The sequence below is a fragment of the Columba livia genome, chromosome 1, assembly GCF_036013475.1.
Source record: "Columba livia isolate bColLiv1 breed racing homer chromosome 1, bColLiv1.pat.W.v2, whole genome shotgun sequence".
In the NCBI taxonomy this organism is placed as follows: Eukaryota; Metazoa; Chordata; class Aves; order Columbiformes; family Columbidae; genus Columba; species Columba livia.
In genome coordinates, this window is record NC_088602.1 from 195,505,388 (window position 1) to 195,525,797 (window position 20,410).

General features: G+C 38.4%; 1 protein-coding gene across 3 annotated transcripts in view; it reads right to left on the reverse strand.

The window, feature by feature from the left end:
• CPNE8 (copine 8) overlaps nucleotides 1–20,410 on the reverse strand; it is a 104,703-nt gene that overhangs the window by 54,272 nt on the left and 30,021 nt on the right. For all 3 annotated transcript variants that reach the window (XR_010469613.1, XM_005498108.3, XM_021280440.2), the window contains exons 5-7: nucleotides 17,578–17,617; nucleotides 13,422–13,498; nucleotides 2,584–2,647 (exon numbers count right to left, since the gene is read on the reverse strand). Coding sequence is in view for 2 of the 3 variants with exons in the window: in XM_005498108.3 (XP_005498165.2) it covers nucleotides 2,584–2,647; nucleotides 13,422–13,498; nucleotides 17,578–17,617 (181 nt within the window). In the remaining variant the exon portion in view is untranslated. The remainder of the gene's footprint in view (nucleotides 1–2,583; nucleotides 2,648–13,421; nucleotides 13,499–17,577; nucleotides 17,618–20,410) is intronic.

Sequence of the window (20,410 nt, forward strand, 5' to 3'; positions counted from 1 at the left end):
TAGATAACAGGTGGAATGAAAACTGGCTGTTGGGTTTGAAAAGGACATGATCAGTGCCACAAAATCCAGCTGGAGACCAGTGGTGTACCCCAGGTGTCAAAAATGGGGCCAATAATATTTAGCATCTTCAATAATGACCTGGATGATGGGACAAAGTAGATCCTCAGAAAGTCTGCAAATGATACAAAACTAGAAGTAGTGCCTTATACACCAGATGGCTGTGCTGCCATTCAGAGCCACCTTTATAGTCTGGAAAAATAAGCCAACATGAACTTCATGGAGTTCAGAGGAAAATGCCAAGTATTGCACTTGGAGGGGAACAACCTCATGGACCAGTAGAGGCTGCAGGCCAAACAGCTGGAAAGCAGCTTTGCAGAAAAAGACTGGGGGGTCTTGGTGGACACTGAGTTGACTGATGTGCCCTTGGCAGCAAAGGCAGCCGAAGAGCCTCCTGGGCTGCATTAGGAAGAGCACTGGCAGAAGCTGGAGGAGGTGACTCAACGCTGGTGATGCCACTCCTGGAGGACTGTGCTCCATTCTGGGCTCTCCGATACAAGACGGACATGGACATATTGGAGCGGTACCAGTGAAAGAGTCACCAAAATGCTGAAGGGATTGGTCTATCTCTCATAAGAGAGGCTAAGAGAGTAGGTATTATTTAGCCTACAGCAGAGAAGGCTCAGGGGGATTTTACCAGTTTGTGTAAATATCCAATGGGAGGGAGTAAACAGACTCTGCTTAGTGGTATCCAGTGGAAGAACAAGTCGTAATGGGTAGAAGTCAAAATACAGGAAATTCCACTTAAATACAAGAAAAAACCTTTTTACTGTGCCTGCGCTGAAACACTGAGATTGTGGAGTCTCCTTGGACATTCTCAAAACCTGACTGCACAGAGCACTGAGTAACCTGCTCTAAGAGGAGCAGGTAGGTTGGACTAGATGATTTCCCAAGGTCTCTTCCAACCTCAGCAACCCAGTGATTACAAAATTCTTGGCAAAAAAAAATCTCGGAAGATCAGATAAGAATTAATCCAAATACTGAATAACCTTAAGCAGGAAAATATCACAGACGAAGTATGCAACAGCTGCTGAGAAAGCACAAGGGAGTGTGTGAGAGAGTGCACACATGAAAGAACATGACAGAGAATGCAAAAGAGAGTGCAAGACAAAGGCACTGAATCCCAAATTCTTTGCAAGATTCCTTCAGTGATTTTGAACTACTCATCACAGATGTAAAATTTGAATGGGGTGAATCTAGAAGAACATGAAAGCCTTGGAAGCCACCTAGTATTTGTCTTCATTAAAAGGAAAACAAAAAAAATCCCTCTGATTATGGATTTAATGACATATTTATGACTTTTAAATAGTTTGTTACAACTGGGATACAAATTCTGGTCTTGGAGGACAAACCTGGAATATCAGGAAAAAATTTGCTTTGGACTTTTTAAAGGTCATAAATAGATGCTTGGGGTGATGGCATATGTCTCTTAAGAGACCATTCTCCTCCTACCTTCTTAAGAATGGTGTCTCTACATTTCTTAAGAAACATAGAGACACAATTTCTGTAGGAAAGCAGTCAGTGATGTATCTATTTTGTCATCTGATGAAAGTGTGAACATTTTGATCATGTACTATGTACAAAAGTTTGACCCGATGTAAAACAGAAGGGAAAGACAGGTATTTTCCATGACCATACTTATTCATTCGTACTAGTAACATGGGAATTTCCTCCTGCTACATGGGAGTTCAAGGAGCCTGAGCTGGTTCACCCTGTTAACATAACTGTGCAGGACTGGCAGGTTGTCTGGAAAAGGCAAGGAAGATTTGAGCCTGTGTGCTATTCAAATACACCAGTTCTGCAGAGAAATAATACAAACTTGACTAATCTGGAAATAAGGCACAAAATTAAGGGTTTCTTTTTAATTTAAATATTTAATGAAATTAAGAAAATAAGACACTCAGGGAAGGTCATGGCCACACCATGTCTCTCCCTTTAACCAGTCAAATTCCCCACTGCTGGTCCACTCCCTACACCCCCCATATTCTTCTGTTTTCTATTAAATAAGTAGGCATATGCCACTAATAAGGCACTTTCTACTGTTTAAACTCTTATGGCAATTATTTAAAATACTTTACTACTTTTTTTCAATAAACATTATTTTCACATTTTTTAAATGACAACTCACTATTAGCATAAATCCTTTTAATTATAAGGTTAAAAATCCAAAAATGTACTTTGATATTCATGTAATGTCAATGTTCCATAATGGAAACATAATTCCATGGTTAAAACAAATGAATCTTTGTTAAAATTTTGACACTAAGAGATTAAAATGTGATTTATTACTTGGGGAAATAAAGACTAGATTTAAAATTCATCTAAGAATCAAAAACTTTAAGCTTTGTATTGTTTTACTCTTCGGCCATCTAAAACTAAGAGTAACTGACAGGAAAAAATTATCTTACCTTCTTACATATATCGCAAAATGCAAAATTATACCTTATACCTTTGGCAATCTGTTGCAGTATAAATCACAAGAGCATTTTCATTTTACTTTTCAGAAAGCAATGAACACACACTCACTCGGCAACAGCCCAATTCCTCTGCTGTTACTATGACTGTTCCACATTTCTTCCCAGGAATTCCCCTGCAAGAAAATACAACTTCATCAACTCAGTTCCTTAGTATCATTTATGAAAGTTACAGCTGACACAGATAAACACAAGTTGCACTTTCAAGTCACAAAACTGATGGCATTGCTACACAGTTTCCCTCTTTTGTCACTTGTCCTGTGTAAAAAAGTTGGTTCATCCAAAGGGAATTGTTAAATGAGTTGCATATTTATTTGAACTAGCAAGAAACAAATCAGTTTCAATTTTAAAGGAAATAGCATAAAAAGTTTAAATGGGTTGATATGAGAATATCACACATTCTATTTTCCACCCTCCCATTCTCATTTTCTTGAGAGATGACTCTATAACTTAGTTATTTTTGAAAAGCATCCTTTTGCAAATTTTCCTTAAACAAAATATCTAAAATATATTTAAAACTATACACCAGCCTTATTTGACAATATTTATTCTGAAATATGTAAGACGACACATAATGTCGCATCAGATACCATAGTCGCAAAATAAATTATAATTCACACCCAGCAATTAAATACATGCTGCTGCAACACCTGAAAGCACAAAACAGATCCTTAGCATAGAAACCAAGAGAGGAAGAGAAAAGCCACACATAATCTGATAGTATTCAGTGGCAGCAGACTTTTGGGGGGCAGGGGAGGGTGGCAGGGAAGTACAAATACTTAGATGCAACTTTTTGCATGATGCCACACTATAAAGGAGTAGTTCTGTAATATCCTAATGTCTATCAGCATGTCCATTAGCACACACCTTGGCAATTCCTTCTAGATTTTTTTTTTCAAAACTAATGTGATTGCTTATGCTCATTTTATTTCTAGTTCTTTATTTCTTCACATCTTTCTTGAAAATAATTAATTATTTGAATAAAATTACGTTCCAATATGACATTAAGGTAACATTATCACAGAATCACAGAATGTCAGGGATTGAAAGGGACCTCAAAAGCTCATCCAGTCCAATCCCTCTGCCGGAGCAGGAACACCCAGATGAGGTTACAAATTTTCAAATTGATTCTATTTTTTAGGTTTTTCTAAGATAACTAGAGGGCACTCCTGTTCTTTTGTTACAACAAAACATTAATGTAAACATTTACTGTTGTTCTTATTTCATTTATTAGTTTCCTTAAAATTTCTAAAATTTTTACAGTGCTCTACAACTTTAAATAAGTTTAGCAAGACTGTGGCATAACAAAGAACTGCTGGGAAAACAGTTTTAAAAGCAGATAAAAGTTTGGAAATTAGTAACAGAGGAACAAATACTGATGCAAATTTATGCAAGCTCAATGAAACTCTTGTTCAGAAGTTGATGTTTACGTCTATGGAGAATACATCAGGGAATGATGCTCCTATACTGCTGCAGTCATTTGGGGACAGGTGACTGCTCTCCTGCAACTCCTCAGTGCTACACAGCAAGTTTAAATTTCACAAGGAAAACAGGGGATATGGGAACTATTCAAGTTTTTGGTGTGAAATTTTAAATTATGATTTAAATACATACAAGACTTACAGCATTCTTCCATTTAATGCAGTGTGACTTATAAAGTACAGTTAAGACCAAACAGGAGAATTTTCTTCAAATAACAGAAAAACATAGTTTTATCAGCATCCTAAAATCATGTGGTTTTAAAGCTTCAACAGCTCATGACTGAAAATTACCCATTTTACCCTCTGTAGCAATGGGATATGGCAAATGAAATATCAGTTTTTCAAAATATGGAAAAGCTGAATCTTTTACTTTGAACAGTACTTCTTGACGATTCAGAAGTGTTTGGAATTTGGTAGCAGTAGCAGAAATAACGTAGTGATCAGGGTGATATTGACCTTACATGGTGAAATGTTTCAAGAACAGCTGATCATGACACTGGCTTTGACAGGTAAGGAAGAAACAAAAATGTCAGAACTGTAACTAAAAAACCAGAAGTTCTCAGCACCACGATTCTGTAGGTCATGCCAACTGAACTACAAGGCACCGGCATCAGAATTGCCATTACATGAACCAAAATTCTTCTTAGTGAAGTATTAAAGCACAGTTAACTGTGCCATTAGGGACATATTTGAGACAGTATGGGCAGTGACAGTACTCTGAAGAAAAGTATCAAACATTTCCTTTCATGTGAAAAGTCAAACAGATTTATTCGACTTCCAAAATATTATTGTGTCAGATGCTAGACTGTGAGAAGTACAAACCCGATCACCTCCTGAAGAGCTGGAGGTCTGAAGTAAACTAGAATCATAGAACCTCAGCACCATCAAGTCCAACCATAACCTAACTCTAGCACTAAACCATGTCCCTAAGAACTTCATCTAAAAGCCTTTTAAACACCTACAGGGATGGTGACTCCACCTCTTCCCTGGGCAGCCTGTTCCAATGCCTGACAACTCTTTTTGTGAAGAAATTTTTCCTAATATCCAATTTAAACCTCCCCTGATGCAACTTGAGGCCATTTCCTCTTGTCCCATCACTTGCTACTTGGGAGAAGAGACCAACCCCCTCCATGCTACACCCTCCTTTCAGGTAGTTGTAGACAGAGATAAGGTCTCCCCTCAGCCTCCTGTTCTCCAGGCTGAACAGCCCCAGTTCCCTCAGCTGCTCCTCATCACACTTGTGCTCCAGGCCCCTCAACAGCTTCGTCACCCTGCTCTGAACTCTCTCCAGAACCTCAATGTCTTTCTTATGATGAGGGGCCCAACACTGAACACAGGATTCAAGGTGTGGGCTCACCAGTGCTCAGTACAGTGGTACAATCACTTCTCTAGTCCTGCTGGCCACACTATTCCTGTTACAAGCCAGGATGCTGTTGGCCTTTTTGGCCACCTGGGGACACTGCTGGCTCATATTCAGCCAGCTGTCATGTTGATAACTGTTGATAAACAAGCTCCATTTCCCACAAACTAGTCACCACACAGTTGCCATTTGACAGAGAACCTTGTGCCACCCTGCCTGCAGTTATAACACATGACAGTCAACACCTGCCTGTCTCAAACTGAGATTTGCACAGGAAGACATTTATTAGGAGACATGCTTCAGCTCATCTTATGAACTTGAAGGCCAGGGGAAGCCCAAACCCAAGAGATACATGTGTCTGAAGGGAAACTGGAGAGGCAACCCCCTCCAGATATTTGCCTGGGTATGTCAGAAAAAATAGGGAACTCTTGAGTAGATGCAAACGTACAAACAGCATAGTCACCTCTGAAAGCATTTGGGTAAAGTTTGGCTTGACGTGTCACCAAGGTTCTCAAGGATATGTGCCTTATAAAAGAAAGACAGTATTTTTACACTATGATGACTGGCAAAGAGGTGAAATGCTTACTCAAGATTAGCACGGAATTTCTCTACAGAAGAAAAAGTTCTCATTATTGAGGAACTAAAAACTCTACCAAATGACCTCTGCAGTTTGTGAAATTATTAAGTACGAACTTTGTATGCTTGTCTTGAGAACACAAGCATGAAAAAAGTACTTGACCATTTGGAGACACTAGACACTAAAGAGTTTGTTCTCTTATAAGTTCCTTTAAAAAACATTATTAAAAAAACCACTTAGATGTAAAGTCAGCACCCTGACAAAAACTTCAGTGGTACCAAATCAGCCACATGAAAAGACCTTTAACAAGCAATAATGCGCCTTGTGAGAAAATAACAAAATAATTTCAAGCTGGTCTTATGACTGTATGAAAATACACTACTTGGAGATTCACTATTACAAACCAGTCCTTCCAATTGCCAGGGAAATATTGACTAATATTCTCTTCAAGATGAGCATGTAAGAGTTCTACCTGTTTAAATCCAGAATGCAGTGCTACCACCCATCTTCTTTAGTTTTAAGAAATAGCTGGTCCTGAGCTGGACTTGGTTCTATAGCACTGAAGTGACAATATAGAATTTATGTTCCGGCAACCAGTTTCGCTGGATAAGTTTTGCTGGAAAGGGTTACGGATCAGGTTTTGAGGGGTAATGATGAGCCAGTCTGTATTGCATAACCACTGCAAACTCCAACACTCAGTGGTAGTTATCTGGCACCCAGATGTAGAAAGTGTGCCAGTCTAAGGCTAAACAGGGTGCAAACTGAATAAAGGAAGGTAAAATGTAAGGAAGATCTATGTTTTTCAGCAGGTCCTTCTGGATTGAGAGCCCAGAACGTGTAAGTGTTCTACAGTGATCACTCCTTTCTGTTTAAATGTTGTTTAAAATGCCTTGCTGGCATTGCATGCCCCAGTTGTTTAAAATGCCTTACTGACAGAAGTTGTTATGCCATGGGGTTCACCTGAGGCCTCCAATACTAAAAGCTAAAGAATGAGAGGCTTTGTCTTTAGAACAAAGACGCCAATGGAAACATGCCCAGAGATGGCAAAATAATTGAACAGTATTTGAGGGAGCAAATAATTTGACTGTCAGAGGAACCGAACTGAAAACCATCATCAAATTAAAGGTCCTCAACAATACCTGCATGTCTCTGGACAGGATACAGTCTTGAGGAGTAATTATTGTGTCCTTAGAAAAAATGATTCTACAACTGAGACATCACATCTGCAGCACCTAGAGAAGTCTGAAAGGACACTGTGAAGACCACCTGGGCTTTAACAAGGACTGAAAGGAGGACTTTTCCAGAGTTGGTGAAAAAGTTAGAAAAAGATGACAATTTATATGGGAAATCAAACTTAAGAGGTTAAACAGAGCTTCCAATTTTGCAAGCTGAAATTGAAATGAGGCAGAGAATGGGACATTTTTCAGATCATTCAAAAATTTACAGTCCTATCCTTGAATTTACAGAACTTAACCCTCTGGCAGTCACAACCACAGATAAAACAACAGGACAAATATACAGGGAGTCCCATTTCCAGGGTTCAGATGTTTTTCTATCAATTATGTTCACAGCAAGATGACAGGAGAAAGAACTTCCCAAAAGAGGCCAGCTGGCTCCAGTACAGCCTCATTAGCAGGCAATGGCACTCAGATGTGAATAACTAGCACAGAATGCTCATTAAGCTTTGCAATGGCTCTGCCGCCTCATTAAAGGGAATCCCTACAGGAATGCACTTAGTAGATCCTGAAAGAAGCATTGCTCAGAGTTACAAATGTGGCTAGCATCTTCTCTCTAGGAAGACAGAAGATGCAAATATCTAGTTCTGAATAATGTTTGGGAAGGTGACACTCTCTTGAGAGAAAAATAAAGCTGTGTCATTTCTGCAACTAGGTATGTATGCACCTCATCCTTTCATGCTAATACAACTGGGGCATGCAAGGCCAGCCTGAGGAAATCTTACATATGGAGCTGTCTTGAGAAAGCATTTAATGAATCTAGTATCCCAACAGGTAAAGAGAGTAAATATTACTGTTAAAATGCCAGATTCTCCATTTCACCTGCTTTGCATAACTAGATTTATTTTCCAAGAGAAATCATCCAGAGCAAATGTTCACCTCTGTACCTGGCCAGTCTGTAAAATAAAGTGCAGCACTAAATTATGTTCTTGAACAGAAACATTGATAGTCACAGGGATAACAGCTAGCACACCACCATACCTGGAGTGACAGATTGCACTGAATTCAAAGCCCATTATGGTGTCAGAAACAGAGAGTGAGGTTCAGGAGACATCGTCATAGCTGCAAAGACCAAATACTATTAGGTTCATGCCTCACAGGCATAATCTGCTGGTGCTCTTATGACCAATGAAACTGCAAGCCATGCCAGTCACGAAGGCAAAGAAGAAAAATGTGCATGTATATCTTCACTTTTGCATTCATCATGAAGGTTAGCAGCAACATACTTTCCAGCCTGCCTGACAGACCACTGCAATGGTGATCCTCTAGGCTTAATGATTTTGATGAAAGATAAGAGTATGCTTTCATGGTAGACTTTCCAAGGGAACTTTCCCTGGTGATACACAATCTGACTCGGAGTTGGCCAGCTCATGGCAGCCATGGAGTCCTGAATCTCATCAGGCTTTTCTAATGTCTAAACTAGATAGATCTGAAGTTTAAGCTTCAAGTTTTTTCTAATTTTCATGTTGAAATAATGCCAGAGCTTACTTGAATGCCAATCAGAGAATGGAATTCAAGATTCTCAAGCTGCTTAAGTACAAAAAGTACTACTTCGGTGGTGGCTGATTGGGACTAAAACAGTACTGGGCATTCTCTTCGTCACACATCCCTTGGCAGAGAACAGAAAAAGCAAAATGTTAACAAGCTTCAGAACTACTGTGAAGAGAAAAAGCTCTCTTATCTCAAGTGACACCATAAATAACTTTCAAGCTATGTGAATGTGAACTTGACTTTGTGAAGAGAACTGTAAATTCAAAGCATTACTTAGGAATAGAAGACATGCAATATTGTAAATTTAATTGCTGTTATTTGAATATTAAGAGACATTAAACACATGTCTATAAGCAAACAATTCTGGAATGCAATGCAATGGTTTAATGGAAAAAATAAGACAATGTCTCCTAGACACCAAGGTATCCAGATTTCAGAGAGTCCAGAGTCAACAATCAACCAGGCACATTTGTCCAGTCACAGCACTGTCACCACTTTGTGAAAAGCACCAATTTCAAAATAAAACCTGAACTCTGGCAAGTGCTGATAAAGAGTCATGAAGACTTTTTCCATTAATATTAACAAATATCTACCCATACCACGTATAAAAAAGGGAGACAACTGATTCGGGCTCATTTACTAACTGCCTTACAACAGAGTATCTGCTCAGAACCAGACCTGCACAATGCTTGTTTATCCAAGACAGAATGTATTACACAGGCCAACACATCTGTGAAATAACTATAAGACCTTTTTTCCATAGAATCTTCACTGATATATTTTCCTGTCTCATAGATAACTTCAATCTTTAAAACTTCATCTGTTACACACCTCAGGCTTCACTTAACCTGTACCAAGTGACGTGAAACTGCTGAACAGATGATTTTTAATCTACATGTTTGAAATAAATTTCAAGAATTTTCTCATTTAAAAAACGGGTAGTGTGCCAAATAATTTACCACTTTGTAGACAGAAAGAACTATAAAGACCCTCAAGAAGTCAGCAAGATTTGTCTTATTAAATATGGGTGTCCAAAGTCAGCACCTTTCTCTGACCACGCCACCACTGGCTTCCAGTAGAGTCAACCAATAACTAGTTGGAACAGTCAGCAGAGCTGCAACAGCACAATTCACTGCGGCCGTTAGCATAAGTTAGGCCTAGACAGTGAAAAGTAAGTGAACTTTTGTTGTGGTAGAAGTAAACAAAATAGAGTCATCCTCTTGTCCCAATCGACAGCAGTGTTTGTGTGCTCAAGCAGACAGCCAAACACTGCAAACAACCTGAGGGCCACCAAGAGCTAAAAACATGTCCCAAACAGGTGGAGACGTGTGTCTCCATGCCATGGTGCTGAGGTTTTCCTGGGACAGCGCCGGTAGGAACTGGGCAGGGGCTGTTTAACTTAGTCATTGGAGTTACCCCTTGTTCCTGCCTTGTACCTCTGTGCTCCTTTGTGGGTGCAGAGACAGGACATGGATGAGCTGATGATTCTCCTGGGAGGGGTCTGGAAGCAGCCAGGGCAAGGTATAATTTGGGATCCCCCACCTGCTGTTGCACCTCTCTTCTTTGTTTGCAGACAAGCTTTTTAATTGTGTAACCTAACACACCTCTTCTGTTATACCACTTACTATACTCGTCCTCAAGGATATTTCCTGGATATTTTTAAGTTTTATACAATATTTATTTTATTGCAGACAACTTCTGATTAGCTACTGAAATTGAAGGACATCTTAAAAGTTAAGGTTCATCTGAAAACCTTGATAGGAACAGAAAGTGACACAGTTTTAGAATGGCTTCTCTGGGTAGTTTTTCAAGTTATTTAAGGAAGTGATGCAGTGAAGTAGTATTACTTCTAACATATGTTACGGTGTGCATTAGTGTGTTTTTAAGTTTAAATAGTCTGTAAGAGTTTTCCTGAATTATGCTGCAGACACTGAAACCTTCCTCACCTTCAGAGTTGAAGAATTTACCCTGAAAATGGAGTCGTTCCCAGTGTGCACAGTCCCACCAGTGCAGAGAAGGGAAATAATAAGGAACATGTAGTGGTATTAATAGAACTCTTTATGCCCTTGATTTAAAAATAAATAGTGTAAATAGTGTAAAAATTACTGCTGTGGTCCTTGGGGAGGGAGGGTGAGGAGGGCAGGAGAGGTTGCGGGGAGCAGGGAGGATTACTTGGACTAGGGACTTGTCATAAAGACTGAGTCTGTAAATAGAGTGATCAGGTAACTGGACTATACTTAGAACCCTTCAAAATTCAGCAAAAGTGCATTTATTACTGACCTCAATCCTGAATATTAAAGAGAATATGTATCATATTGTTAAAGGATGTTGCAGCAGTAATGATCGCAGCGTTCAGGGAATTAAGCAAGAGAACTAACAGATTTCATACATCATTGTTACAAATCAATCTGAATCATCTGCAGTTGGCTGTAAATTAGGGAGACTAAATCAAAGGGTTATTTTGATAAAACACTAAGTGGAAATGTTTTGCAAAGACTTCTCAAGTTTTTTTATGTTACTCTACTTTTCAGCATGATCTGTATGATAAACAAGTCCTGCTGAATAGCTGAAAATTGCCTTTGTACAAAAACCAAATGACTGGAAATAAGACATTTACAGGCAAAATTTAGTCAAGGCTAATGGACTGGAAGGGCATAATTACAGGAATGTCTCCCTGCAGAGCAGTGCCAGCCAACCCATGGCATTTATCATTCAAAAGGATTTGTTGCAGGTATGCCTAAGTCTCAGGAATTCAAGTAGTTTAAATTCCACTAAAATATTTTTTAAACTTAAAATATAACTAAAGAAAGTTTACCACAGTTTTTATAATGGAAACATTACTTGTCTTTTATTTTAAAGTTTTCATGGTTTCCTAAGGACCCTTAGACTAAGTTAAATGAAAACTATGTGAATTGTCTTTAGGTTTATCAGTTTAAATATTCTGTTCCAAACTGGTATTTCAGCCAGAAAGAGTTCTAGAGACAAACTGATACTATTTTTGGCATGAAAACAGGAAAATTCCGATGCTTTTCCAAGCTTATACTTGCAGCAGAATTGCAAATATTTAAGAATTTAATTAGATTCAAGTAGTGAGAAAAGCTTTGAGTTCGACAGCTCAACACTTCCAAGCTCTTGAAAGATAAAAGGATAGTTATCATGGGTGGGCCTCCTTGAAGCTGGACACTGTCTTCACCATGATAGAAACTTTAACACCACCCCCACAGAACATCACCATGCTATTCAATATAAACTAGAGAAAAGCTTCTTTTTAAACAACTAATTTATCAATGGCATTAAGTTATTTACATAAACAAGAAAAAAGTATATTATAAAATCTAGGGGAAAAAGTTACCATTGGTATATTTTATACACTGATAACAGAATATCGACTTCTGAGATTTTTCACAGGACTTCAAAGCTACTACTTAATGTTTAAGTTTGAGGTTGACAGGTACAGGATACAAGATATGTACATGAAGAGTGTATAAACCATATAAACCACTAATAATAGATATAGAAGTGTCATCTCAGTAACAGAAATGGTTATTCAAATATACACATAGAAGAAAATGTATTACTAGGAATATATTTCTTAAGATAATATATAACTCAATAATATAACTCAATTAAAGAGTTTTCTTGTATTTGGAATTACACTAAAATTATATTAAATACTAAATATATATATACTAAATTATACTAAAATAATATCTAAATACATTCTGAATTTTGCAAATTGTTGTAGTTCATCAAGATCCTGGTTCTTGTTATTTGAATACAAAGTCAGAATATATGTGGTGTTTTCAGCAAAGTTTGGCCCAGAATAATACCAGGCTTGCTAAGCCTGAAAACTTCATCTGCCCTTATAATGAAACCAGTGAAGAAAAGTTAATGAAGTAACCCTGGTATACTGCTCATAATGAACCCAGTATAATGGGACATGAAGGACGCTCCATCTGACAGAGTAACCAAACCCACGATCACTCACTGCAGTGCAATCACAATTAAAAGAAAAAAAAAAAAGTCAAAAGATATTACCATCACATGAAACGTCCAGTTAGAACTTTAAATGTTTGCTTTTAATGTCATATGTGAATTTGTAGCATACATTCTGATAAAAATTGTAAAATATTTTCAATTACTCAAACATTATTTAGGAACAGAAAATTAAGATTGTTCATATGATTTGTATTTTAAATATCTCTGCATACCTATGAGCAATAGTTGGTAAATATCAAAATCCTATCGGTGGGAGAAAAATCCATCGATCATAAGAAAGATTTCATAAATTTAGTAGGATAAATAGAAAATATTTCATACTGTGGCTTGTCTAATTGTTTAGGAACTGTATTATTGGGAACAACAGAAATACAAGTAGGAATGTTTGGATTTGAAACAGTGAGGGTTTTCTTCCATGATGCTTGAATAGAAGGCAATAAAGATTATGATGTGTTCATTTGCAAACTAGAAAGAAAAACATTTTTAAGATTAGTATACTCAAACTCTGTCTAATGCAAGGTGTAATGAAGTTGGTAAACATTTTGGATGAGTCAATTCCTTTGCTAATTGTCCAAACTGAAGCTTAAATTATCATAAAGAAAGATTTCTATTGTACCTAACAATTTACTCTCTTTGAAGCCATGTCTGTCAAATCCATGTACCAAGATACCTCAAGGCAAAACCACCACACTTCTGACCTCAGGCAGCAGTGTGCATTCATCCAGCATTCAAGAATGCCATACTTACACAATCGACTTTTCCAGTCTGCTCCCCTGTGATCCAACTATTTCTCCCAGTGTACAAAACATTTGTCCCAAAAAGTCCTGAAAAGCAGTAACATAAACTCAGAATTCATATTTCACATTGAGACAAATTTGGTTTCCCATTTTATCTGGGTGCTTCACTAGTGTAGAATACATTCTGCTGAACATCACATCTTAAAATTAATTATGCAATAATCACTCATAAAACAGACTCACTATTACAGATTTTACATTACACTGGGTTACAGTTACAGAAGTAATTCTAATGCACTCCACTTACTGCTTTTATATTGCCATTTTAATCAACAAAAAATGAAATTTGATGGAAAAAAATCATTACTTTCTTCACCTTCTTTAACTGGAACATTTTAATGAATTTCTCTTTTATGAAGCGATTCTACACTGATTCTATTAATTTCTTGGCAGCTAATTATGCTGGCAGAAATTCATGCCCGTGCAGGATCTGTATGAGCACCCTGGATTGACAGTTATGCACAAGTATTGCTCTAACGAGAGACTTCATTTTTGTGTTTTATAATTTAACTGCATCACCGAAAATCACGTAATTTTTATACTGTATCTCCCTGTAGTATAAGAAGCCTAAAAATATGAATGGATTTTCAAACTGTTGTATGTATATTGAAAAAAATAAAAAATTATGCTGCAGTCCAACTCCTTATCTTGCAAGTGAAAAAGAGCTTGCTAGCTCTGCTCTTCCCAGCATCACCGGCAGTGGTGTTAGCAGTAGCTTGTGACATTTGTACACAAACAGTAAAGAGAATCAAGACACTGTAATTCATGTACAGCAAACCATAACTTATTGTGGCAGAATGCAACCCCCCCCGCCTCCACCTCCCCCTCCCTCCTTCAGTATGGAAGGAGTAGGCACATCTCCCTCTTTCTCTGCTACTTGAGGCTAACAGCTTCTTTTGTTTGGCCCCAGAGCACCCTGGCCAGGACCATTAGGAGAAGGGAGTGCCGAGGCACACTGAGCCGCGCCCAGTGTGGGGGATGTTTGGAGGCTTCAGGGGCACCCACAGACAGTGTGGGGGTGCAGAGAAGCTTCTAGAGTGCCTAGAGTCAGGTCTGATCAGCCAGTATAAAAACGGGACTCTCGTCGAGACTCCGCCCATTGTGTGGGTCTCTCGGAGCACGAGCAAGATGCTGCTGCCGAGAGCCCCCCTCCCCGGGATGGGGACTCTGCTTGCCTCGCCGCCACGGGTGTGAGTAAAACTTCTCGCAGGATTGCGAGTATATTTATACTTTCCGTGCACATATGCACGTATAACTTTCTGCGCTCCATAAGAGCGCGTGTAAAATTAATCCTCGCACAATCGCGGGTGTATTTTCCTCCCGTGCACATATGCACATGTAACTTTCTGTGCATATTTGCACGCATACTTTAAATTATTTCCTCGCACAATTGCGAGTGGCCGCCGAGAGCCCCTCGCACAATTGCGAGTGTATTTTCCTCCCGTGCTTCCACGTAAGCACGTGTAGGATTCCGTGCACACTTGCACGTGTAAGTAAATTAACCCTCGCAGGATTGCTAGTGTATTATAAATTTACCCTCGTGGAATCACGAGTGTACACTTTCCGTACTCACTACGAGTACGTGTATCTCTTTAAAAATAATCCTGCACCGTGTTTAGGCAAGTGTGTATTTCTCTGGGACTCAGGGACGGCTCTGGCATTGTTTGGGTGAAGCCACGTGCATGCACACTGTGGACCGCCTGTTGTATTAGTTGCTGCCCCTTAAATAATTTTCCTCAGCTGATATCCGAACCTTTATTTAAGTCACTTTTGGAGTGCTAAAACCCTGTTCCTCACCGGTCTAATAAAAGTTGTTTTTGGACCTTGTTGTCCCTTAAATTAACCTCGGGGTGCCTCCGTGACACTTATGACACTATATATAGTAGGGAATATACGTACAGACAGTTCTGACTCTGCTCTCGGCCCAGGCCACTCATTCCCGTCTCTGCACTGTGTTAGTTATGGGTCCATACAGTGAACTGGGTCTGAGAACGAATCCCACTGTGTCCTCTAACTGCTCTGACACTGCGACGCTGTTTCCATAGAGTCTTCTAAAATTGTTAAAATTTGTTTGAAAATACTCAACTCCTCATTAATTTTTAAAAACACTAGGCATGATACATTCTAAAATAACACCATTTTCTACACTGAAACCACATATTCCACAATTTTCTCTTCCTTTTGGTGCAGTTTCTCTGATTAATTTTTATTAGTTCCACAGTCTGTTATTAATTACAGTTGTTCATTAGTCTGTTCCTTTTTTCTTAAATGAGGAATCTACCATGAACAAAAAAGTCTAATTTCAGGTAGCCAGTTTTATAAGATTATGTTATTACAGCCAGCCACAATGGCAGCACTGTCTACTCTGGTTACTTCATCCATCTATTATAACATTTGCTTCACTTTCTTCTCCTTTTGCCAAATCTCAGTCACTGGAATTGAAACTCTCCAGGTTGACTCTTTTTTCAATCCCCAAACTGTTCAACTGTTAAATGACACTGCCCAGTATTTCCAAAGGAATGGGTCAACAGCTGTTTTTAGGAACAGGAAGGATCTTATTCCACACAAAGTGACAACAACACACGAGATGTCTCACTATGCAAACACCTCTGGCCTGACATTTTTCAGAAACACCAAGCTCCCAGAGCACAGATATGAGTAAAGTTCTGCTCACATCCCACCAACTCACTGCCCTAATCCTTGAGAGCTCTGGGAAGGAGATGCAGGACGCTGGCAGCAACAGGAACCATACAGACCAACCTTGACCACTCGGGAAATTATGGAAATTAATTGCCGTGTTTAAGAAACACGTTTCTAGCTACCATCTTTCACAGGGCTCTCAGAGCTGTCTTTGTGTACATAATACTACATGGCAGAGTTTGGTGTCTTCAGCACAGATACCAAGCCTACATCAACTTGTACACATTTCCTCTTAGAGACAATAGAGTGAAACATATTTCTGATATTAACATTAATGTCTAAAGAATACAGTTTCACTCCACACTTGAAGATTCGAGGGAATCTGCACTGTTGAAAAAACAGGACCTAATGTGTCTGAGTATGCTTAGCCTTCTATACGGCACATACGTAATTCACGATGCACTCAAATAGTCTTAAGACTCTCTTCTGTGTGTGTGTTGGTTTTTTGTTTTGTTTTGTTTTTTGGTGGGCTCAGCAAGATACTAAATTCATCAATTCCTGTTCTAGTAATCAATTGAATCTAGGCTCTGTATTTCCATATATTTTTTGTTTGCACTTCAATAGTGACTAACTTGTGTAATTTTTCTTAGAACTTCATTATGAGGTTTTTGTACAAAAAAGTACGTTTGGGGAAAAAGAAAGAAAAGAATTCAGACAAACCAGTTACTACAGAAGTGCAAACAATCTCAGGCAGAAGCCCAGGATGAGGATTTATCCTTATTGAAGACACTACAGGGAAGACTTCTATTTTCTGCATCCTCTTATCTAGCATTGTAGTTATTCAGATTACCTTTCCATGATGATGGAGATGGAAAACAGTTTGTCAGGGGCTTTAAATCTTTACAGGGAGGATCTAACGGGAGATCAATGGCCAAAAGTCTTGTTTTTTCACTGTGAACTGCACACACACCCCACATTCTTTCCATTATTCTATCTTCCTTTGCTCCAGATTCTTAAAGGTTCTCTTAAGAAACTTCTCCTGTTTTTATTTTAAAAGAATCACTCAGAAGCCGCTAAATTCGACTCTCACATCTCTAAAATCTAAAGTTAATATTTAAACCTTCTACTTCAAGATGATATGAGCATAAAAGATTTCTACTAAATTAACTGGGACACAATCAAAGCCTGTTTACAGTTAAAAATTTTTAGGATGCGGAGAAGTATCAACAAAATGCAGCTTATGAGGTATCGGAAAAGGTATAAACGTGTGCTTAAATATGCTCTTTACAGGAGGAATGTCCCATTAAAATTATACTCACGAGCATTATGTATGTTATTAGCAACAGCACAATCACTGTATTTGTCTCCATGTATCTGGTATTACTTACAGTCAAAAGCAAATAAACATGTTTAGGAAAGCGTAAGCATTTCAGCACAAGAAGGTATAATAGCGAGGTAAAACTTACATGTTTTGATAGGTTAGGACTCTTCGAGTCAACATCATAGCTTAAAAAAAAAAAGGAAAGTTACATCAGAGTTGCCAGATGACAGATCTGAAGACAATGTAAAAAAAAAAATAAATCATTAAACCAAACAAACAACGCCCCCCGCCCCTCCCCTATACCCCTATATACCACCAAAACACCCCACCACAATTCTTTCACTGTTTCCATGGGTGAAATTCACAGAAATAGATATGTGGATGGAAGTCTCACCAGTAAGGAAGACAAACTGAATCATCACAGATTATAGCACTATGGTTCACTAGCTCTTTGAAATGAAGTTAATTTTCAACAAAGTACAGGCTACCAAGAGAAACTATTGATACTCCTGTTTGAACAATGAAAGTTGCCAAAAATCACAACAAAAAATAAAAATTAATTTTAGAAAACAAACTAACATATGAATTATTTTGGGGTAATTTTTTAGTCATTTGACTAGTTAAACTGTAATAACTGACAATAAACTAAACTGCTTTTAGCAAGAGTTTGACTTGTTTGCATCTCATCATAATCTTGTTCTTCCTCCAGCTAGAAAATGTCATTGTTTCCCTTCCATTACCAAGTCAGATTTCAAAAAAAATTACTCTGTGAATCCAAGAGAGACTAAAAAACATAATATAATTTAAAATATAGGAGGATTACTAATCTCCATACTTTCACAGTCTTCCGTCTTTATCAGATAATCCACAGTAATACTTTTATCAAATCCTACATTCAGATTCAACTGAAAAATATCTACATCCCTCTCCACCTCTCCTTCACGTTTCCATTCCCACCATGTGCTTTCTATCCCCGTGGTGGTGCTGCCACAATGGGTTGTTGGGATATGGTATGGACCAGATCACAAATCAGGAATACCGTAACACATAACACAGCTGGATGTGATGCCATGCAGTCAAAGTTTTAGAAACATATTCGTAAACAGAGGAATGACTATAAAAATCCCTAGCATAAATTTAAAAAAAAAAAAGAAGTAATTGCATACTGTCTGATGACACTGAACAGAAAAAAAACCCCAAGGGACAGCTACAAAACTAAAACAAAGAACTACTTCACTGACAAATACAGTAACAAATCAAATACAAACAGAAAGGGGCCTGAGACATTGGTGGCTGTACAGTTTAGGAAGGGGGCTCAGGCTCATTTATCAGAACACCAGAAATCAGATACACACTTGCCACTTGATTTTTGTTGCAACAAATATATGACATTTCTCTATATGAAAAATAACACTTTAGCCAACAGTAGTACATAATTTTGCTGAGGAACTTTAAAAAGGAAGCTTCCTAAAGATGCTTCTTTCCTAATCTAAATCAGAGTTTTAATCCATGAGTAGCTGTAAGAGTTTCACATTTTTAACTCGAAGTTCTACAATACTTTGTTTCTCATCTGTCATTGTTACAGGGCTCTAAAGCAAATCCACAGACTATGGCTACATGGTCACTTGCACGCAAACATCAATAACAGTTATTCAGCTTTGAGTTCAGAATAGACTTGTGTCCAGGTAATCCAGAACAGCAGCAGAAAGCAGTCAGGTGTTTCTGATAAGTACAGAGTATGTTTGGTATTTACAGCTTTTCATCAATAAAAAAAAACAGGAGTCCATTTCTCTGCTACACAAAGAATCAAACTGGAGACTGTATTTTCCCTTCCAGGACCAAGTCCTTTGCAGATAGCCCTTATTCAGAAGTTCTTTACAGACTTTGCTTTTCTTGCCTAGACTGAGCTTAGCTTTCTCTTCCTTGATTCATTTATTTTGCTCGTCTCTTCTATTGCACTGTCTCCTCCCCATAACATACACGCATCCTGCGAAGAGCAAGAGGCAACAAAACCACAATTCCTACACAACCCCAAGAGTGTCTTATTTCAGCAATGCTTTACCTACACTTGGAGGAGAATCCTCCTTTATTCCACAAAGTAACTAGTGCTTACTTAAAGTTATTTTAAATAGCAGGCAACAGTTAAACACAGCAGATTTAATGACATTAAACCCAACTTCTAAAATAAAAAATAAAGTCTGCACCAGCACCAGGCTTCCATGGTGCAGATGAAAGAGTTTGTACCCAGCCATCTAGAAGCACCCTGTAAGCTTTCTTGGCATTGAGTGGTTCCTTTCACTCCCTGAAACAGCTGAAGTCTAGGTGGAAACAGCCAGCTGCTATCTGTGTATTGAACGCAATGGAACTTTTCTTCCTCACTCATCCCTCCAACACTTCTCGTTTACTTAGGAAGCATTCTGACATGCTATAAAAAGACATTTTATGGCTAAAGAAAAATTAGACGTGTGGGGTTCTTTTTGTTTTCACAATACAGGAACTGCTGCCACTCAAGAGCAGTACACCCTGCCGGCAGCCTCAAACAATCAGCAAAACGACATGAAAAATTATTAACATTGCTAACATAGATCTATCAAGAACTCATATTTTCTTCCACTGCTATGTGAAGAATCATCACTAACATGATCACTGCACTATTTATTTTATGCCCTGCTAAATGTACAGATTGATCTGCATTCCAGAAACTTGGGGGTGGGAAAAAAGAGACTGTAAGAGTCACTTTGAAGCAACTACTTGGGTAAGTAAATGGCACACTGAGACTAAAACCTAGAAGATTTTAAAACAGCTTTGTGATGAACATGCTAGGAGATTTTAGGCAAATTATGAAGTCTTTCACAGAATGGTTGGGGTTGGAAGGGACCTCTGGAGATCATCTAGTCCAACCCACCTGCTAAAGCAGGTTCACCAGAGCAGATCACACAGGAATGTGTCCAAGTGGGTTTGAATGTCTCCAGAGGAGG